The 18489-nt window shown below is 48.1% G+C and overlaps 1 protein-coding gene across 2 annotated transcripts; it reads left to right on the top strand.

The window, feature by feature from the left end:
• Positions 1-3779: 3779 nt before the first annotated feature.
• Positions 3780-18375, top strand: KIFC1 (kinesin family member C1). 2 transcript variants are annotated; one of them, XM_061195150.1, is made up of 11 exons: positions 3780-3874; positions 9933-10070; positions 10198-10291; positions 10813-10866; positions 10979-11029; positions 11236-11636; positions 12312-13091; positions 13893-14183; positions 14285-14358; positions 14486-14561; positions 18291-18375. In XM_061195150.1, exons 1-11 carry the CDS (start codon positions 3863-3865, stop codon positions 18333-18335), a joined length of 2016 nt encoding a protein of 671 aa, XP_061051133.1. In that variant the 5' UTR covers positions 3780-3862; the 3' UTR covers positions 18336-18375. The 2 variants fall into 2 exon arrangements, with proteins under 2 accessions (XP_061051133.1, XP_061051132.1); XM_061195149.1 differs by lacking the exon at positions 18291-18375 and having other exon boundaries at positions 3803-3874; positions 14486-14618.
• The last annotated feature ends 114 nt before the right edge of the window (positions 18376-18489 follow it).

Genomic DNA, 18489 nt, shown 5'->3' with positions numbered 1-18489 from the left:
TTTAGTATATTCACAGAGTTGGTCAACCATCACCACTATCTAATTTTGGAACACTTTTCATCAATCCAAAAAGAAACCCGTACCCATTAGCCAATCACCATTCCTCCCTCTCCTGGTCCCTGGAACCACTAATTTACTTTCTGTCTCTATGGATTTGCCTATTCTGGACATTTCAGATAAATGGAATCACACAATATGTGGCCTTTTGTGTCTGGCTTCTTTCATTCAGCATAATGTTTTCAAGATTCATCCATGTTGTAGCATGTATGAGTACTTTCTTTTTATGGTTGAATAGTAGTCCATTTTATGGATATACTAAATTCTGTTTATCTAAAGAGTCTTTCACATTTTTTGGTTTGTTTCTCTGTTTGGTTTTTATCTTTGGAATTTCAACTAGGCAATAACAGGTATGGAAAAAAGGTTGCAACGCAGTACAACAATACAAACAGTGGTTTCCGTGGCTAGCAGAATGATGGATTTGTTTTCCTCTAAATATTTTCGTTTTTCTTTAAATTTTTTTTTTTTACTTAAGTATAGTTGATTTACAATGTGTTAATTACTGCTGTACAGCAAAGTGATTCAGTTATACATATGTATACATTTTTTAATATATTCTTTTCCATTATGGTTTATCATAGTTGCCTACGCTATACAGTAGGACCTTGTTGTTTAGCTATTTTATATATAGTAGTGTGTATATGTTACTCCCAAATTCCTAACTTATCCTTCCCCCCCGACCTTTCCCCTTTGGTAATCATAAGGTAACTTTACTGCACACTTTGCCATCTGTGGAGAGGCCTACAAAGGGCTGGGCAGGCAGAAGGGAATCCGCCAGAGAAACAAGGAAGAGAAGCAGTGGAAGAGGGGACACGGGGTTCAGGAATGTGATTTCCAAGGTAAGAAATCCTCCTCAGCTTGCAGGAGGGATCTCTGGCGAGGGGGAAAGGACCACCAAGGGCAGTCCCACTCAGCCTGCTCCTGAGATAGGCAGATGAGAGAGACTCTAGCAGGACCAGGCATCATGGACTCTATCATCCCCCTTAGCCCAACACCAAGGCCTTGGAGAGAACTGACATCTTTACAACATCAAGTCTTTCTCTGCAAGTACATAGTATATCTTTTCATTAATTTAGATTTTCTTGAACATCTTCCAATAAGTTTTATCATTTGCTTCACAAAGGGTTTACATTCCAGTTGTTAAATTTATTCCTAAGTAATTTGTATTTTTATTGCTATTGCAAATGGTATTTTTTTATTAAAATTTTTATTGCAGTATAACATAAAGTGCAAAAATCAAGTGCATAGCTTGACTTTTATATATGTATATAGTTATGTAACCAAATGGTACATTTTAAAAGTTACACTTTCTGACTGATGGTTGCTGATGATAGAAATGCAACAGATTTTATATATTGATTTTTTTTCTGTATTGATTTCCCACCCAGCAACTTTACTAAACTCACTTATTAATTCCACCTGAATTTTCTTTTGGGGTTGCTACACATGCAAATACTGTATATTTCATCTGCAAATACTGAAATTCTTGTTTCTTTCCAACGTCTATATATGTGCTGTTGTTGTTTATTGGACTGGCTAAAACTTCCATTATTGTATTGACTAGGATTACTGAGAGCAAGTTTCCTTGCCTTGTCTCTCATCTTAAGAGGAAGGCTTTTGGGCTTCCCTGGTGGCGCAGTGGTTGAGAATCTGCCTGCCAATGCAGGGGACACAGGTTCGAGACCTGGTCCAGGAAGATCCCACATGCCGCGAAGCAACTAAGCCCGTGTACCACAACTACTGAGCCTGCACTCTAGAGCCAGCGAGCCACAACTACTGAAGCCCACGCACCTACAGCCCGTGCTCCGTGACAAGAGAAGCCACCGCAATGAAAAGCCCGCCCACCACAATAAATAAAAAGAGGAAGTCTTTCAACACTTCACCATTATTGTGATGTGTGCTGTTGGATTTTTGAAGATGTCCTTTAACAGGCTGTTCTTTTTTTCTTCAATATCAATGGATGTTGAATATTTTGAGTAGTTTTTCTGCATCGATTAAGATAACCTTTTTCCTCTTTAATGTCCATATTTCTCCTAGTCTAACGTTTGTTTTTTAACTTTGATAAATGTCTTTTGATATACATTTCTTCTCATGTTTCCCTTCTCAGTTCTCTTTACCCATCCAGTGTTGGTCTTTTCCAGTTTCCTCCATCACTACTCACTCTTCAAGCTCCTGCTCCGTGTACTTTCCTAGGATTTCAAAGGTTGGGGGATGATGGCAGGGTTTTTAGACACTGTGTCTCCCCACAGTCTGCTCCCCATCACAAGCACGTTTGAATTCAAGTCAAAGCACTGGATTAGAAGATATGTGGCTTGAGTTCCAGTTCGGTCAATCTCCAATTATGCACCAAGACAAATCCCTTAAGTCCCCTGCCTTTCAGTCTCATAAATAAAATCCCTGCCCTGCCTACCCCCAGGATGGTTGGTAACTAAGAGTAGTAGAACAACTCTGCAAATTATTCACAGGTAAGGGGTTGCTGTTTTTGTTACTAAGGTTATTAGAAGTAGTGTGAGATAACCGATATAGCTTGGTGGGGTTTTTTGTTTTGTTTTGTTTGGCCATGACTTGCGGCATGTGGGATCTTTGTTCCCCAACCAGGAATCGAACCCGTTCCCCCTGCAGTGGAAGCGCAGAGTCCTAACCACTGGGCCGCCAGGGAAGGCCCATAGCTTGGATTTCGAAACTAGTGGAATCTAGATCCACTCCCAATCAGCAGTGTGACTTTGTACTTGTTACTTCACCTTTCTGAACCTGGCTCCTTCATCTAGCTTGCAAATAAGAAATGCAAAGCACTTGACACATAGTAAGAGCCCAGTGAATTGAGGGATCATTAAAAGGGATAATGCACGGGTACAGTTAGTCTGAAAAGCATAAAAAATATTCCATAAACGTAAGCAGTAAGGCCTCCATGGACTCTAGGCTCAGAAAGACTCAAGCCAGTTCTCCAGCACCAGTAACAGCGCCCAGGTACGTAGGAGGTAAGGCGAGGAGGCTGACTGGATAGAAAAATCCTCTCCTGGGCCTCGAATTCCACCGTCGGGCTTCCATGGAGCGCCAAGCTGTACTCAAGGTCCTTAAGTTTGGTGAGAAATGCCAAAGAGACCGGGGAACGGGCAGACTCAGCCACTCTGACATCCGCATAAGAGATCCAGCATCAACTTCCGGGATCAGTTCTAAGGATCTGGGAGACGTCGCGCACCATCCGCAATCACATCGATCCAGTCGGGACTAACGAGTGCGCTTCCTACTGCCGCCGCTAGGCGGCGCTGGTCCCGCCCCGCCGCCCGCATGGGTTCTGTTTGCGCACGCGTGATTCCTTTCCTCCAGCGTCCCCGCCCCCACACGAGTTACGTTAGGGCGGCGTGTTCCCTGCAATTTCTGACGCAGCGAGCGGCGGCCGGGAGCCGAGCGGAAGTACAGCGCGACTCCAGCTAGAGGAGGGGTGGGGTGAGAAAAGAAACAGTGAGGCCGGAAGTGTGACTAACTCGCCTGCCTCCCTGGGCAGAGGAAGCAGGAACGGGAAGGCGGTGGCCGGGCGGGGTGTGGCCTCGGGAGGTGGAGGGCGCTGCGATTGGTCCTCGGCTGTGGCGGCTTCGACGATTGGCCCCTGAGTGCGGAGCGAGGTGAGCAGGGTAGCGGCCGTTGAAATTCAAAAGTGGCGGGTGTGGCGCCGGGCTGGCAGCGCCGGAGCCCGGAACGCGCGTGCTCTGTGTCGCGAGCGCGCGAGAGAACGCGGGTCCCAGGAGCCCCGGCGCCCTGTCCTCTTCCATTGCGCTTCCCTGGCGTGTGTGGCACGGAGCTGGACATGGAGCCGCAGGTGAGTAGGGGTCGGCGCGGGGACGACAGCTGGCTGCCCCACCCCCAGTGCTGACGTGCCGGCGGCCTCAGTTCTGCCAGCCTGCAGGGCCAAGGTCGTGCGCCCCCGCACAGTGGAAAGGGATGAGGGGTGGAGAGTGGAGAAGGCAGGGAGCAGCCCCAGGAGTGGGGGTGGGGGGAGTCTGCCTGCTTTCCCGCAGCTTCAGGGTGTCCCCCACGCCCTTGCTCACTTTCATGTTTCCAGGCTTTCCCATTTCGAATTCTCAGGCTTGTCTGAACACGTTCCCACCTGTCTATTCCTACTCACTATTGCAGTGTGAGCTCTGAGATGACCACTAGCTCTAGGGAAGTGGTGTCTGAGGCCAAATCCCTGCTGATGTCCTTTCGTGTCCTCTCTCCTCTTTGCGGCCTCTTCGGGGTGTAGGAAGGGGAGAGGGGGAATGGAGTACTGTGAACTGAAGGACTCCTCATTATCTCTCCTTTCCCAGGTTTTGCAGAGATCTCTGCTCAGTGGGACTGGTTAACTTAATTTCTTCTCTCATCAGTGCCCTGCCGCACCTCACAACCACCTGCAGCCTCCCCTCTCCAGTGGAGAGAGGTGTGTTTGTGACAGTGAGAGTGGGTTGACTTCTGGTGCCAGAAAAGGCCTCCTGCCTGAATCCTCTGTTTACTAGTATTCACATTCAGATTTACCCAAAGTCAGGTTTCAACTTGAAGAGATACTCTTTGTATCCTGCCAGCCAGAGAGGAGAGCAGTGTGATGTGACTGTGAAAAAGAATAGAAACCTTCTCATATTTATTCATCACATATTTACTGAGCACCTATTATGTCTTTGGGATGCGGCAGTGAGCAAGCAGAGATCCCTGTCATCATGGAGCTGCCATTCCATGGGGAGACAGGCAATATGTGATAAGTAAATTATATAATGCTGTTAAGAAGGTGATAAGGGCTATGGAGAAAAGGAAAATTTTGAGCAGATTAAGAGAGGGAGGGGAGGCCAGCTGGCAAGATAGACTGTTAAATTGGGTTGTCTTAGTAAGCTCCATTAAGAAGGTGAGAGTTGAATAAAGACTTGAAAGAGGTGAGGGAAACAGGCAAGTAGTTATTAAGATCGTTCCAGGCAGAGGGAATCCGATAGAGCAAAGCCACTAGAGTTGTGTAGCAAACCCGAAATGGAATGAGCAACGGGGAAGGTTGTGGGAAGGGATGTCAGGTAACAGAGAGGGGGGTGTTGAACGCATTGCTCCTCGAAGGGGCCATTGTGAAGACTTTGATTTTTTTCTCTGAGTGAGATGGGGAATCACTGGATGGTTTTAAGCAAAGAGAGACAAGATCTGTCTTACAATTTAAGAGGACTACTCTGGCAGCTGCATTGAGATTAGACTGTAAGGGAGAAAGGATAGAAACAAGGAGAGCTTTCAGGAATGGGGCAGGTTTTCTCAACTTTCACATTATTGACTTCTTATGGGGGGCGGGGGGGATTGTCCTATAAGTTGTCTGTTGTTTAGCAGCATCCCTGGCTTCTCCCCACTAGATGACAGTAGCAACCCCCACCTAATCATGACAAAGTGTCTCCAGACATTGTCAAACGTCCCCTGGGGAGTAAAGCCATCCCTAGTTGAGAACCATCCCTAGTTGAGAACCAGTAGAGTGTGATAATCCAGGTGACAGATGATGGTAACTTGGATCATGGTAGTAGCAGGGGAGGTGGTAACAAGTGGTCCAATTCTGGATCTATTTGGAAGATAGAGTTGGCCACGTTTGCTGATGTTAGACTTTGTGGTATGTAAGAGAATGAGAGGACTTTGGGTGTATTTGCTTGAGCAGCTGAAAGATGGATTTATATCAACTGAGATGGAGGAAGCTGCAAGAGAGCAAGGTTGAAGGAGGGTTGGACGTCAGGAGGTTAAGATTTGGATGCCTTAAGTTTGATGTGTTTATTAGGCTTCCAAGTGGAGACGTTGAGAAGGTTAGTTCCACATGACTTCAGGGTCAAAGTCTGGGCTGGAGACAATAGTTTGGGAGTTGTCAGCATATGAATGGTGTTTAAAGCCATAGGAGTGGCCTAGAGTGTAGATAGAGAATAGAAAGACCACTGTTAAAGTTTGGGGAGATGAAGAGGATCTACCAGCGAGGTAGGAAAACCAGGAGAGGATGGTCTCCCAGCAGCTAAATGAAGCGAGTGTATTAAGGAAGAGAGAGTGATCAGTTGTATCACACGTTGTTGATGGGTCAAGAAACAAAAAGATGAGGAATTGATTTAGCAACACAAGCAGACTTGTGACCTTGAGGGCAGTTTTGGTGGAATGGTGGGAGTGAAAGCCTGACTGGGACAGGGTTAGGAGAGAAAAACTCTTTTTGGTTGGAAGTAATAATAGCATGTATTATATACTGATTGGAATGATCCAGGAGAGAGTGAAAATGATGGTGCAGAGGAGAGAAGGAAGGGTTGCTGGAGTGCTGTTCCTGTGTGGGTGAGGGTGGGAGCCGATGCGCACGTGCAGGAGATTCCTTAGCAGCAGGGCATCCATCTCTGATCCTGGGAAGTGGGTATAGGAGGGGTTCCATGAAAATCTGTTTTTATAGAAGGTTAAGTGCATATGCTTATTGTGGAAAGTTGGGAGTCATCCTGTCTAGCTTTATAGATGGGAGAAAAATAAATACTGTACTCTTAGGAGTTGCCCTGTATAAACAAACCTTTGAACACATTTTCTGAACCCACACAAATTCCAGGGAGGTAGGTCTTTAGTTGATCCACTATGGTAGATTAGGGAGAACGAAGGGCACAGGTAATTTAAAAATTCAGTGTTTGACCTTGAAATACTTAAAAGAAAAATTTAGTTTTCATACTACATTTGATTAAAGTGAATTAAAATCAGCATTCTTTGTGCACTTTTCTGCAGGTGGCAGGAAAAGAGAACACCACCTCCTTTTTTTTTCCTTTTTATTTGTATAGGAGCCAATGGTTTGGATGTATTGCAGTTTATCTGAGCATTTCCCTGCTGGTGGACATCTAATTTCATTCCTTGAAAAATGTATTGAGGGAATTCCCTGGCAGTCCGATGGTTAGGACTCCATGCTTTCACTGCTGAGGGTGCAGGTTCAATCCCTGGTCGGGGAACTAAGATCCCACAAGCTGTTTGGCGCTGCCAAAAATTAAAAAAAAAAAAGTATTGAGTCCTACCATGTAGCAGACATTGTACTGGGCACTCTGGTTATATAGTTGTGAACAAAACAGGCATGTTCTTGTGATGCTCACAGTCTAATGTAAGGAAAGACAAGAAACCAATAAGCTAAAAATTTAAAACCCAGGATATCAAATTGTTTCAGAGTTTTCTCTTTAGTGATGTTCTGTGAACATCCTCAACCTCACTTTCCCAAAGTTGAACTTAGCATCTCTTAAAAATTAGCCCTTCAGGCGCTCTCAGATCTCTCCATATTATTTCTTACAACTGCATGTGAATCTACAATGGTTTTAAAATGAGAAGTTTAATTAAAAAACAAACAAACCCAGATTTTCCTCCTGTGATCTTGGGAACCAGGGCAGGCTTCTTGGAGTCAGACTGGACTCCATCTCCTTCACTGCCTGACCTCTGGCTACTCCCCCTCCCCACCCACCCCCACGCCAGCTCTGCTCAGCCATCAAACTCTTAGAACATCCCCTCTCAACTGAGTTCCAGGAGAATTAAGATCTAATGCCCTAAGGCATCCTTTGTATCTAATGCATTAACTTCTCTCTGAGGCACCTAGAATGGTAAGAGCTGTTTTTTATATTCTTGGGAGAATTGAGAAAACAGATCATTTTCTGTAGAGCTTAATTCTCTTGTACCCCAGTTTGGAAAGGCTGCCCTAGAAAGTAAGCTCTGGGCAGGCAGGGACTTTACATTCATTACTCTCACCCCAGAGCCTAGAAGAGCAGTCATTCAACAAATCTAGTGCAACAAATCCTTGTTGAATGGATGAATGAAGGAATGACGCCATCCCTCTGCTGCGATAACCCTCATCTTCTATTTCCATTCATTCTTTGCATTGCGCACAGTTCACTTTTTCAGTAAAGATCGAGTCATACTATTCTCATGTTTAAAAATCATCAGTGTCCCTCTTGTCTTCAGTAGACCCCGGATTCCTTATCACGGCATACCACTGCCACAGTCTTTCCCTTCTACCTCTCTTCTCCTCTCCCCACTTTCTATGCACATCCCTGTGTTCACTTGAACAGAATAATTTGTCATTCCTTACAAGTCCCTCTCCTTGGTTTCTGCTTGGAATGCTCCTCCTTGGCCCAAGCCCATCAAGCCAACTCTTCCTCATCTTCAAGGCTTGGCCTAAAAATACTTTGTAGAATTGTGTCTGACACTCTCCGCATCTAAACTGGATGCCCACCCCCTCCTTTGGGATCCTTTTATGATAGCACTTGGTAAAGATTTAATCATCTCTTTAAATGCTTCGCTTGCCTACTGTCCTGTCACAATCTTGAGGGCAGGGACCACGTCTGTTACTCCAGAATCCAGATCATTTCCTGGCATGTAATAGGCACTTTGTAAATATTGAATGAATGAAGTAAACTGAAGGGCAGAGAGCGATTGGCCTTGGAATTAATAGTTACCTATAGTGAAAATCAGAAGTTGATCTATACATTGTGCTTTCCTGATGGTGGGATAGGAGTAGGGTGACCACTTGTCCTGGTTTGCATAGGAATGACCTGGTTTTAGCACTGAAATGCTGTGTCCCAAGAAACCTCTCAGTTCTTGGCAAACCAGAATAGTTGGTCATCCTACGTAGGAGTAACCATAGGGTGGGCATGATCCCCAGGCACAGAACTGGGCTGCTTAGAGGAGAGGATCTTTCTTTCCCACGCCCCTACCTCATACCTGTACTTCGGTGGTCTTCAGACTGGTCATGCCCCTGCTTCCTCGTCTTCCCCATGCAAGTCAGCCTACTTACACCTTATTATTATTAATTTATTTATTTATAAATTTATTTATTTATTTATTTTTGGCTGCATTGGGTCTTCGTTGCAGCGCGTGGGCTTTCTCTAGTTGTAGTGACCAGGGGCTACTCTTCGTTGCTGTGCACGGGCTTCTCATTGTGGTGGTTTCTCTTGTTGCAGAGCACAGTCTCTAGGTGCGCGGGCTTCAGTAGTTGTGGCTCGCGGGCTCTAGAGCACAGGCTCAGTAGTTGTGGCTCATGGACTTAGTTGTTCCGCTGCATGTAGGATCCTCCTGGACCAGGGCTCGAACCCGTGTCCCCTGCATTGGCAGGTGGATTCTTAACCAGTGTGCCAACAGGGAAGTCCCTATTATTATTTATAATAGGCTCTTATGTATGTTTTTCACATGCCTGATCAGAAACTGTATCTGGCTCTCCATATATGCAGGGCTAAAGCCTAAACTCCTTAGCTTGGCATCAATGCCCTATGAGACAGTGTGGTCAAGTGGTTACAAACATGGCCTCCAGAACCAGACTGTCTAGATTTTAACCCTGGCTTTGCTTTTTATTCACTGATGACTTTAGACCAGCTAGTTTACCTCTCAGCCTTCATTCCCTCATCTGCAAAAGGAGGCTAATAATAGCTCCTCCTCAGTGGGCTGGGAGGTTTAAGTCAGTTGATACAGATAAAGCATTTGAAACAGTTCCTAATAAATGTTACCTGCTCCTCCTGCCCAGTCTTCAACCTTATTCTTCCAACTCGCTCCCTTGTTTATGATCTCAGCTTTCCCTAGAAGGGCGTAGTGGTTTCCCAGCTGTACCATGTGCAAGCTTAAGGTTTTGCCTTCTGAAAGAAGTGTTCCTTTTCCCTGCTTTTTTAAGTACTGCCCTTAAACTTAGCTGAAATTCAGCATCTGTCCAGCTATTCCCTTAGGGATTGTGTTACGTCCCACCTCTCTCCATGGTTTTTAGACGGCACATCATCTGTGAGCTGCAGTTTGTGGCACAAGAGGTACTCATATAATGCTTGTTGGTGGTGATGAGAATTAGGCTGGGGGGCCATAAACGGGAGTTCTTGGGACATTTGGGCCACAGGGTATTGTCTGAAGGGTCTCTCTCTTCCCAGCAGAGGTCCCCCTTGTTGGAAGTGAAGGGGAACATAGAGCTGAAGAGAGCCCTGGCCAAGGCCCCTTCCCGGCTCCCTCTCCCGGGAAGCAGGCTGAAGAGGGGTCCTGACCAGATGGAGGAGGACTTGGAGCCTGAGAAGGTGAGCTGGGTTTGGAAATCCATGTACGTGTGTGTGTGTGTGTGTGTGTGTGTGTGTGTGTGTGTGTGTATAAAACCATCAGAGACGGTAACTATGGACTCCGCCCCCCATCCTTGTCTTTCCCCAGAAAAGGACACGAGGCCTGGGCACCAAAGTTGCCACGTCCCGCCCCAGAGCAACGGCCCTCACCACTGTGCCACAGACACAAGGCCAGACCGCAGGTGGGCTCCAGGGCACAAAGTCCAGTTCTCTTCAACTCACTTCTTTCTTTTTCTTTTTCTTTTCTTTCAATCTTAGCTTATTTTGAATAGGTAATATGTTTCACTTGTTTCAAAATTCCAAAGGCACAGAAGTTGTTATACAGTGAAAAATCTGCCTCCTGCCCATGTTCCCCAGGCACCCAGTACCCCGCCAGGGGCAACTGTGAGTCCTTCCAGGGATGTTCTGTGGGTTTGCAAGCAAATATGGGTGTGTTCCCCAACATGTTTTACACACATGCTAGCGTACTTTACACCTGGTTCTGCCCCCTTGCTCTTTTTGCTTGTCTTGGTTCAACTTGTTTCTTGGCTTGTTGGTCCTAGGAAGGATATCTCTAGGAGTTGATCAGATTTAAGGGAAGAAGGAAGTTATCTTATTTCTTCTAATCCTCTGAAAAAGCAGCTCCTCTGCCTTCGGCCCAGCCAGAGTACATGTCACCCTGAGAATCATGACTCTGCTTTTCCTCTTTCCAATCTCCCGACAGTGCCGAAAGTTCCCAGGAAGACAGGACCCCGATGTTCCACAGCTGTCGCCACAGGTAACAGTGCTTAAGAGCTGGGGCCGAGAAGGGATTGGGGGTAAAGGGAAAAGGATGGAGGTGGAGGGACCCTGATGCTATAATTCCTTATGTCACCTCCCCAATTCTCTAGTGCTGAAGAATCAGAAGCCAGGCCCTGCTGTTCCTGCCCAGAAGCCTGGCAGTAGGTGACAAATATAATCCTTGGGTGAGAGGCTGGGATAGGGAAGAGGAGGTGGTGAGTACCCAGAAAAATCCTTTTGGTCTCTTCCCTGTCTGAAGAAGAAGGAGATGGAGGGTCAGGTGTGAGGCCCTAAAGGCTAGGAGGGAGGAGAGAGCGAGACAGAGCCAAGAGTTCCCTGACCTTTGTCTTTTCTGTGCCCATCTTAGCAACAGCTGCTCCTCCTGTGGTGGGAAGGAAGAAACCCAGCAAACGTCCGGCCTGGGACTTAAAGGGTCAGTTATGTGACCTAAACGCAGAGCTGAAATGCTGCCGTGAGAGGACCCAGTTGTTGGACCAGGAGAACCAACAGCTGCGGAACCAGCTCAGGGAGGCCCAGCAACAGGCCACGGAACTGGGGGCAGAGCGCAGGACACTGGAAGAGGAGTTGGCCAGGATGCGTGTGCAGGCTGAGCAGGGCCGACGGGAGCTGGGGAACCTGAGCACCCGGGTCCTGGAGCTGGAAGAGCGGCTGGGCACGCAGGAGGGCTTAGTGCAAGAGCTCCAGAAAGAACAGCTGGAATTGCAGGAGGAGCGGAGGGGACTGGCCGCCCGGCTGGAGGAGCAGGAGGTAAGGGCTAGCTTCGCGCCAAATGCTGACCCTTCTTTCTAGGTTGCCTGGAAGTCACTTTGGGCTTCGAATCCCTGACCACCTCTCACTGGCAGTACACCTCCGTCCCCTACCCTGCTCCCCCGTCGCCCCCACCCCCCGCCCACTCCTGACTCTGTCTTGCTTTCTGCCCCACTTCACCCTATCCTGACTCTGTTTCCGTATCTCCCCCGGGTCTGTGTCGCCTCTACTTCTCCGCCCCCTTTCTTCTTTCTCTCTTTTCCTGATAAAAATTCCCACGCATTCTCTCTCCTTCTTATCCATTTGACTCCTTGGCGAGCACCAACTAGATTGCATTACTTGTAGTCTCTCAAATGACTCGATTCTCAATTCAGGGCATTTTGCATATACACGTCCCTCTTTGTGGAATATTCTTTCTGCACTCCATCCTTCCCTTGGTCCACTCCCATACTTTTGAGTGTCAGCCTAGATATCATCCTCCTTGTGCCCCTTCTGGATGCTCCCATGGCACTCCCTATTCTAGTACTATGACTCCTATTTCCGTATCTCTTTCTTTACCAGACTGTGAAGTCCTTGGGGGCAGGGCCCAGCCTACCTCCCACTCCCGCATCCCATCATGACATGTTCTTATTCTTGGTTGCATCTCACCCTCTGTGTCTGCTCTGTTCTGGACAGAGGAGGCTACAGGCATCAGAAGCTGCTCTGTCGGGCAGCCAAGCGGAGGTGGCATCCCTGCGCCAGGAGGCTGCAGCCCAGGCGGCCTTACTGGCTAAGCGGGAAGAACGTCTCCATGGGCTCGAGATGGAGCGCCGGCGGCTACACAACCAGCTGCAGGAACTCAAAGGCAATGTCCGTGTCTTCTGCCGGGTCCGCCCCGTCCTTCCAGGGGAGTCCACCCCACCCGCTGGCTTCCTGCTATTTCCCTCCGGCCCCAGCGGGCCCTCCGACCCTCCAACCCGACTCAGCCTTTCCCGGTCTGACGAGCGGCGTGGGACCCTGTGTGGGGCGCCAGCTGCCCCCACCCGCCATGACTTCTCCTTTGACCGGGTATTCCCACCAGGGAGTGGACAGGACGAAGTGTTTGAAGAGATTTCCATGCTTGTCCAGTCAGCCCTGGATGGCTACCCAGTATGCATCTTTGCCTACGGCCAGACAGGCAGCGGCAAGACCTTCACCATGGAGGGTGGGCCTGGGGGAGACCCCCAGGTGGAGGGGCTGATCCCTCGGGCCCTGCGGCACCTCTTCTCTGTGGCCCAGGAGCTAAGTGGCCAGGGCTGGACCTACAGCTTTGTGGCAAGTTACGTAGAGATCTACAATGAGACTGTCCGAGACCTGCTGGCCACTGGGACCCGGAAGGGCCATGGGGGTGAGTGTGAGATTCGCCGGGCAGGGCCGGGGAGCGAGGAGCTTACTGTCACCAACGCCCGATATGTTCCTGTCTCCTGTGAGAGAGAGGTAAGCGCTGAGGGGCACTAGGCCTGGACACTGGGGAGGCATGGGCAGGGTGACAAGGATGAAGGTGGACGAGCAGGGGCAGGAGAACGTTGAGGATGAGGAAGGGTGAGTGGTGAGGGTAGGTTGCACATTCAGTTTTGGCTGGTGGGCTATGAGGTGCATCCGCCTTTGTGGAACCAAGGAGTGGAGAGAAGTGATGGGCCTGCTGAAGCGGGTGCCACTGGGCCCTGCCCATCAATCTCAGGTCTCACCTCTGCCCACTCTTCTTGCTCAGTTCATGACATCCATGCTGGCCTCCCGGCTGTTCCTCAGCCTGCTCGTCACACCCTCAGATCAGGGCCTTTGCACGTGCTGTCTCCTTTGCCAGAACATTCCTGCTCGTCTCCTGGAAGGGCTTGCTCCCTCGCTTAAGATTTTAAGGCATTGAGGCCATCCCTGGCCATCCTTTTTTTTTTTTCCCTAACTTTTGGCCGCACTGCACAGCTTGTGAGATCTTAGTTCCCCAACCAGGGATTGAACCTGGGCCCCGGCAGTGAAAGCACAGAGTCCTAACCACTAGACCACCAGGGAATTCCCGCTGGCCATCCTTTCTAAAATTGCAACCGTCACCCTCACACACTATTTTTCTGTTTTATTTTACTCCTTAGTACTCTTGGACACACTGTGTATTTTACTTATTCTTTTGCTGGCTAGAAAGAAAGCATCAGGAGGGCAGGTGCTGAGTCTTGCTCATCGCCTTACCTGACCTAGCTATGTACTGACTTCTGCCTGCCTTTGCCTCTTGCTGCTCTCCATCCCCAGGTGGAGGCCCTGCTCCATCTGGCCCGCCAGAACCGGGCTGTGGCCCGCACAGCCCAGAATGAGCGATCGTCGCGAAGTCACAGCGTGTTCCAGCTGCAGATCTCTGGGGAGCATGCTGGCCGAGGCCTGCAGTGCGCGGCCCCCCTCAGCCTTGTGGACCTGGCTGGGAGTGAGCGGCTAGACCCCGGCTTGGCCCTCGGCCCTGGGGAGCGGGAACGCCTTCGGGAAACGCAGGCCATTAACAGCAGCCTGTCCACGCTGGGGCTGGTCATCATGGCCTTGAGCAACAAGGTAGTAATGGGGGTGGGGGCAGGCGGACCCCAGGGAGAGGTTGGGGCTGGCCATGCTGAACCCAGCCCTGTCCTAACCACCTGTCCCCCCCAACCCTCTAGGAGTCCCACGTGCCTTACCGGAACAGCAAGCTGACCTACCTGCTGCAGAACTCTCTGGGCGGCAGCGCTAAGATGTGAGGGGAAGGGGTGGGCTGGGAACCACAATGTTGGGGTCAGGGTGGGGGAGGCAACACCGTGAAGACCTGGTCCAGGCTCTGCCCAGCCACTGATGCTGGGGCTTGGCCCCCTCTCTCTCCACAGGCTCATGTTTGTGAACATTTCCCCCCTAGAAGAGAACGTCTCCGAGTCCCTCAACTCCCTACGCTTTGCCTCCAAGGTGCGGTCACTACCAGTCCCATCCCTGTCAGGCCTCCTGGGGATTATGTAGGCTTCTCCACCCCTACCCTGCTGTCCTTCAGGCCAGGGGGCGCGGTTCATCCAGAATGGATGTACATTTGCCAGGCATCTGGGGCACTACCTACCTGGATCCTTTTTTTTTTTTTTTTAACTATTGACTTTTGGGGGTTTTTGTTTTTTTTTTTTTAATTTTTATTTATTTATTTATTATTTTTGGCTGTGTTGGGTCTTCGTTTCTGTGCGAGGGCTTTTTCTAGTTGCGGCGAGTGGGGGCCACTCTTCATCGCGGTGCGCCGGCCTCTCACTATCGCGGCCTCTCCCTTTGCAGAGCACAGGCTCCAGACGCGCAGGCTCAGTAGTTGTGGCTCACGGGTCTAGTTGCTTCGCGGCATGTGGGATCTTCCCAGACCAGGGCTCGAACCCGTGTCCCCTGCATTGGCAGGCAGATTCTCAACCACTGCGCCACCAGGGAAGCCCAATTTTGGGGATTTTTAATTAAGTTTTTAAAAATAGGTAGTTGAAAGGTCAAAACTATATCAATAGAAAGCTATATACAACAAGTGAGATTTAACCACCTCCCCGTCCCCATTCTCCCCACTTGCCCTAGTAATCATCATTTATCATTTTACTTATCCTTCCAATGTTTCTTTTTGCAAATACAAGCAACATGCATGGGTTTTACCTCCTCTTTGTGTAAGACATCTCTTCTCCCTCATATATTATGTTGTCCCATGCTTTTTTTTTTCTTTTTTTGATTAACAAGACAGCCCCAGGATTATTCCCCACCAGCACAGAGATGATCCCATTATTTTTACATCTGCCTAGGACTCCACTGTGTGGATGCACCAAAGTTTATCCACCAGTTCCCTCTACTGGACACTTGGATTGTTTCCACCCTTTTACTATTACAAACAAGGCCATGTTGGCTAACTTTGTACATTATCATTTTATATTTGTTTAGTTACATCTAACTATCTAGGGAGAGATTCCTTGAAATGGAATTCCTGGATCAAAGACGTACAGGTTTTTCAGACTATTCCAAATAGTGTGAATTCAGGCTCCAATCCCCACGAAGATCAGCTGTGTCCATGGCCATGAATTCTCTAGGAGACTTAAGCTCCCTCTACTAGAGTTAAGTCAGGATGTTTCTTTATTGTCTGCCTCCAGAGGGTAATTTTTTCCTCTGGTACTTGTTTTCCTGAGGGTATATATAGCCCTACGATGTGTTCTGGCTTTATTCGGGGTCTCTGATCATGTGTGCCCTTCTTCACTCTTGCTGCCATGGTAGTAGTCAGCCACCTTAGCACCCTGCCCTGGTCTTCTACTTTAATCAGGATTTCCCTTGCAATCTTGCAAGTTCAAGTAAAGTTCTTTTTTTTTTTTTTAAGTTTATTTATTTTTGGCTGCTTTGGGTGTTCATTGCTGCGCGTGGGCTTTCTCTGGTTGCGGCGAGCGGGGGCTGCGCAGGCTTCTTATTGCGGTGGCTTCTCCTTGTGGGAGCATGGGCTCTAGGCGCACGGGCTTCAGTAGTTGTGGCTCGTGGGCTCTAGGCGCACAGGCTTCAGTAGTTGTGGTGCAGGGGCTTAGTTGCTTTGCGGCAAGTGGGATCTGCCCGGACCAGGGCTCAAACCCGTTTCCCCTGCATTGGCAGGGGGATTTTTAACCTCTGCGCCACCAGGGAAGTCCCCAAGTAAAGTTCTATCAACATCATTAACACCCAACAACATGAACTCTTTAATATCCTCTAATACCCAGTTGATGTTGAATTTCCCGATTGTCTCAGAAATGCCTTTTATACATTAGGTTTCCTCTGTTCAGGATCAAAGCAAGGGCCGCCCATTTCATTTGGTTGAAATTGTCTCGAGTTTCTTTTTAAATTTTTATTTATTTATTTATGGCTGCATTGGGTCTTCGTTGCTGTGCATGGGCTTTCTCTAGCTGTGGCGAGCCGGGGCTACTCTTCATTGCGGTGCGTGGGCTTCTTACTGTGGTGGCTTCTCGTTGCGGAGCACGGGATCTAGGTGCGCGGGCTTCAGTAGTTGTGGCACATGGGCTTAGTTGCTCCACAGCACGTGGGATCTTCCCGGACTAGGGCTTGAACCCGTGTGCCCTGCATTGGCAGGCGGATTCTTAACCACTGCGCCACCAGGGAAGTCCGAGTTTCTTTTAATCTATAATAATCTCATCCCCTTTTATAGCATTTATTTGTTGAAGAAGTAGGGTCATTTGTCCTGTAGAATATACCATATTCTAGATTTTGGCTGGTTGCTTCCTCTTTCCTTCACAATTTTTGTAGATTTAGAGGCTTGATTTGAATCAGGTTTAAATTTCGTGGGAAAAAAACTTCGATGGTGTGATACACTTTCTATTGCATCATATCAGGAGGCACCTAGTATCTAGTTGTTCCACTTTTTTTCCCCCTCCCCCTAATTGTTCCACTTTTTTTTTTTTTTTTTTTTAGCCCAGCAGTCCGTTTTTTGTTTTTTTTGTTTTTTTAAAATTTTTATTTATTTATTTATTTATGGCTGCATTGGGTCTTCGTTTCTGTGCGAGGGCTTTCTCCTGTTGCGGCAAGTGGGGGCCACTCTTCATCGCGGTGCGCGGGCCTCTCACCATCGTGGCCCCTCCCGTTGTGGAGCACAGGCTCCAGACGCGCAGGCTCAGTAATCGTGGCTCTCGGGCCCAGTTGCTCCGCGGCATGTGGGATCCTCCCAGACCAGGGCTCGAACCCGTGTCCCCTGCATTGGCAGGCAGACTCTCAACCACTGCGCCACCAGGGAAGCCCAATTGTTCCACTTTTAATGATATAAAAATTGATCATTGGATTTGGGTATTGTCAGCCTGATCTATGCATTTAAAAACTCCCTATCAACTTTTTCCCCTAGTGATTTTATCAGTGATGCTATCTAGATCTATTATTAGGGAGTTTTTAAATGGTGATTTTTTAAAAATGGTGATTTTCTAATTTTCTCAGTTGTTCTACATTTATTAATCACAATTCTTCTATAAATAGCTCCCCCTTGCCATCTATTTGGTTATTCTGAAATTCAGTCCATATAGGTAAGATAGGATAAATGCTAGATTCTTTATCAATTTTCAGTATTATGAGTTGGTATCCTGGCAACTTTCAAAGGTGAACAGTGAGTTTTTATCCAGGAGGTAACATCTTACAGATGCTTGTACTTTTGGTATATATCCTTTGTGGTCATTATTCTTTCTGATGCTCAAATTGCCCATCTTTGGCCAGTGGAAGCTCCACCTTGGCTCCTGTGTCCTTTAGATAGGTCCCCAGTAGTCTTTACTCCACATCCATCTTGTACCTTTCCTCCCCTAGGCTTGGAATCACTGATTTTCCAAATAGCCTTGGTTCCTAAATTTGTGTTGTTCTTGTTTTATCTAGCTTATTAAGCATTAGTGTTGGGAGGGCTTTGGGGGTGTCTAGTCCGAGGTACTGCTAGAAACAGAAGCTCCTCTCTCTGCTCCTGTGTGGGGCTTTTGTCCCTTCTCAGGCCTTTCCTCCTCTTCCAGACCTAGAATACCTCGTGGGCATGGGAGAACTGAGACCAACCTGAACCTCCTTTCAGAGCCCTTATTTTAGGATTCTCTGAGGGCAGCCCTAATATTGGGGGTTGGGAGGTGATTTGGAGAAAACTGGTCTTTTGGTTACTCTGAAAACTTTATTTTGTTTGTCTAAACCCCCTGCCCGCAGGTGAACCAGTGTGTTATTGGTACTGCCCAGGCCAATAGGAAATGAAGACGGATCTAGATTTTGTGTGTGTGTGTGTGTGTGTGAGAGACACACGGGGAAGGGGGCGCGGTGGGGGGTGCTTTATTGGGAGGGGGGCACTGTGATACCTGGGCCTATGAAATAAAGAAGAGGGTTTTTTGTTTTTTGTTTTTTTAAATAA

This window comes from Eubalaena glacialis, chromosome 7 (genome assembly GCF_028564815.1).
Source record: "Eubalaena glacialis isolate mEubGla1 chromosome 7, mEubGla1.1.hap2.+ XY, whole genome shotgun sequence".
Lineage (NCBI taxonomy): Eukaryota > Metazoa > Chordata > Mammalia > Artiodactyla > Balaenidae > Eubalaena > Eubalaena glacialis.
This window is presented reverse-complemented; position numbering and strand designations above follow the sequence as displayed.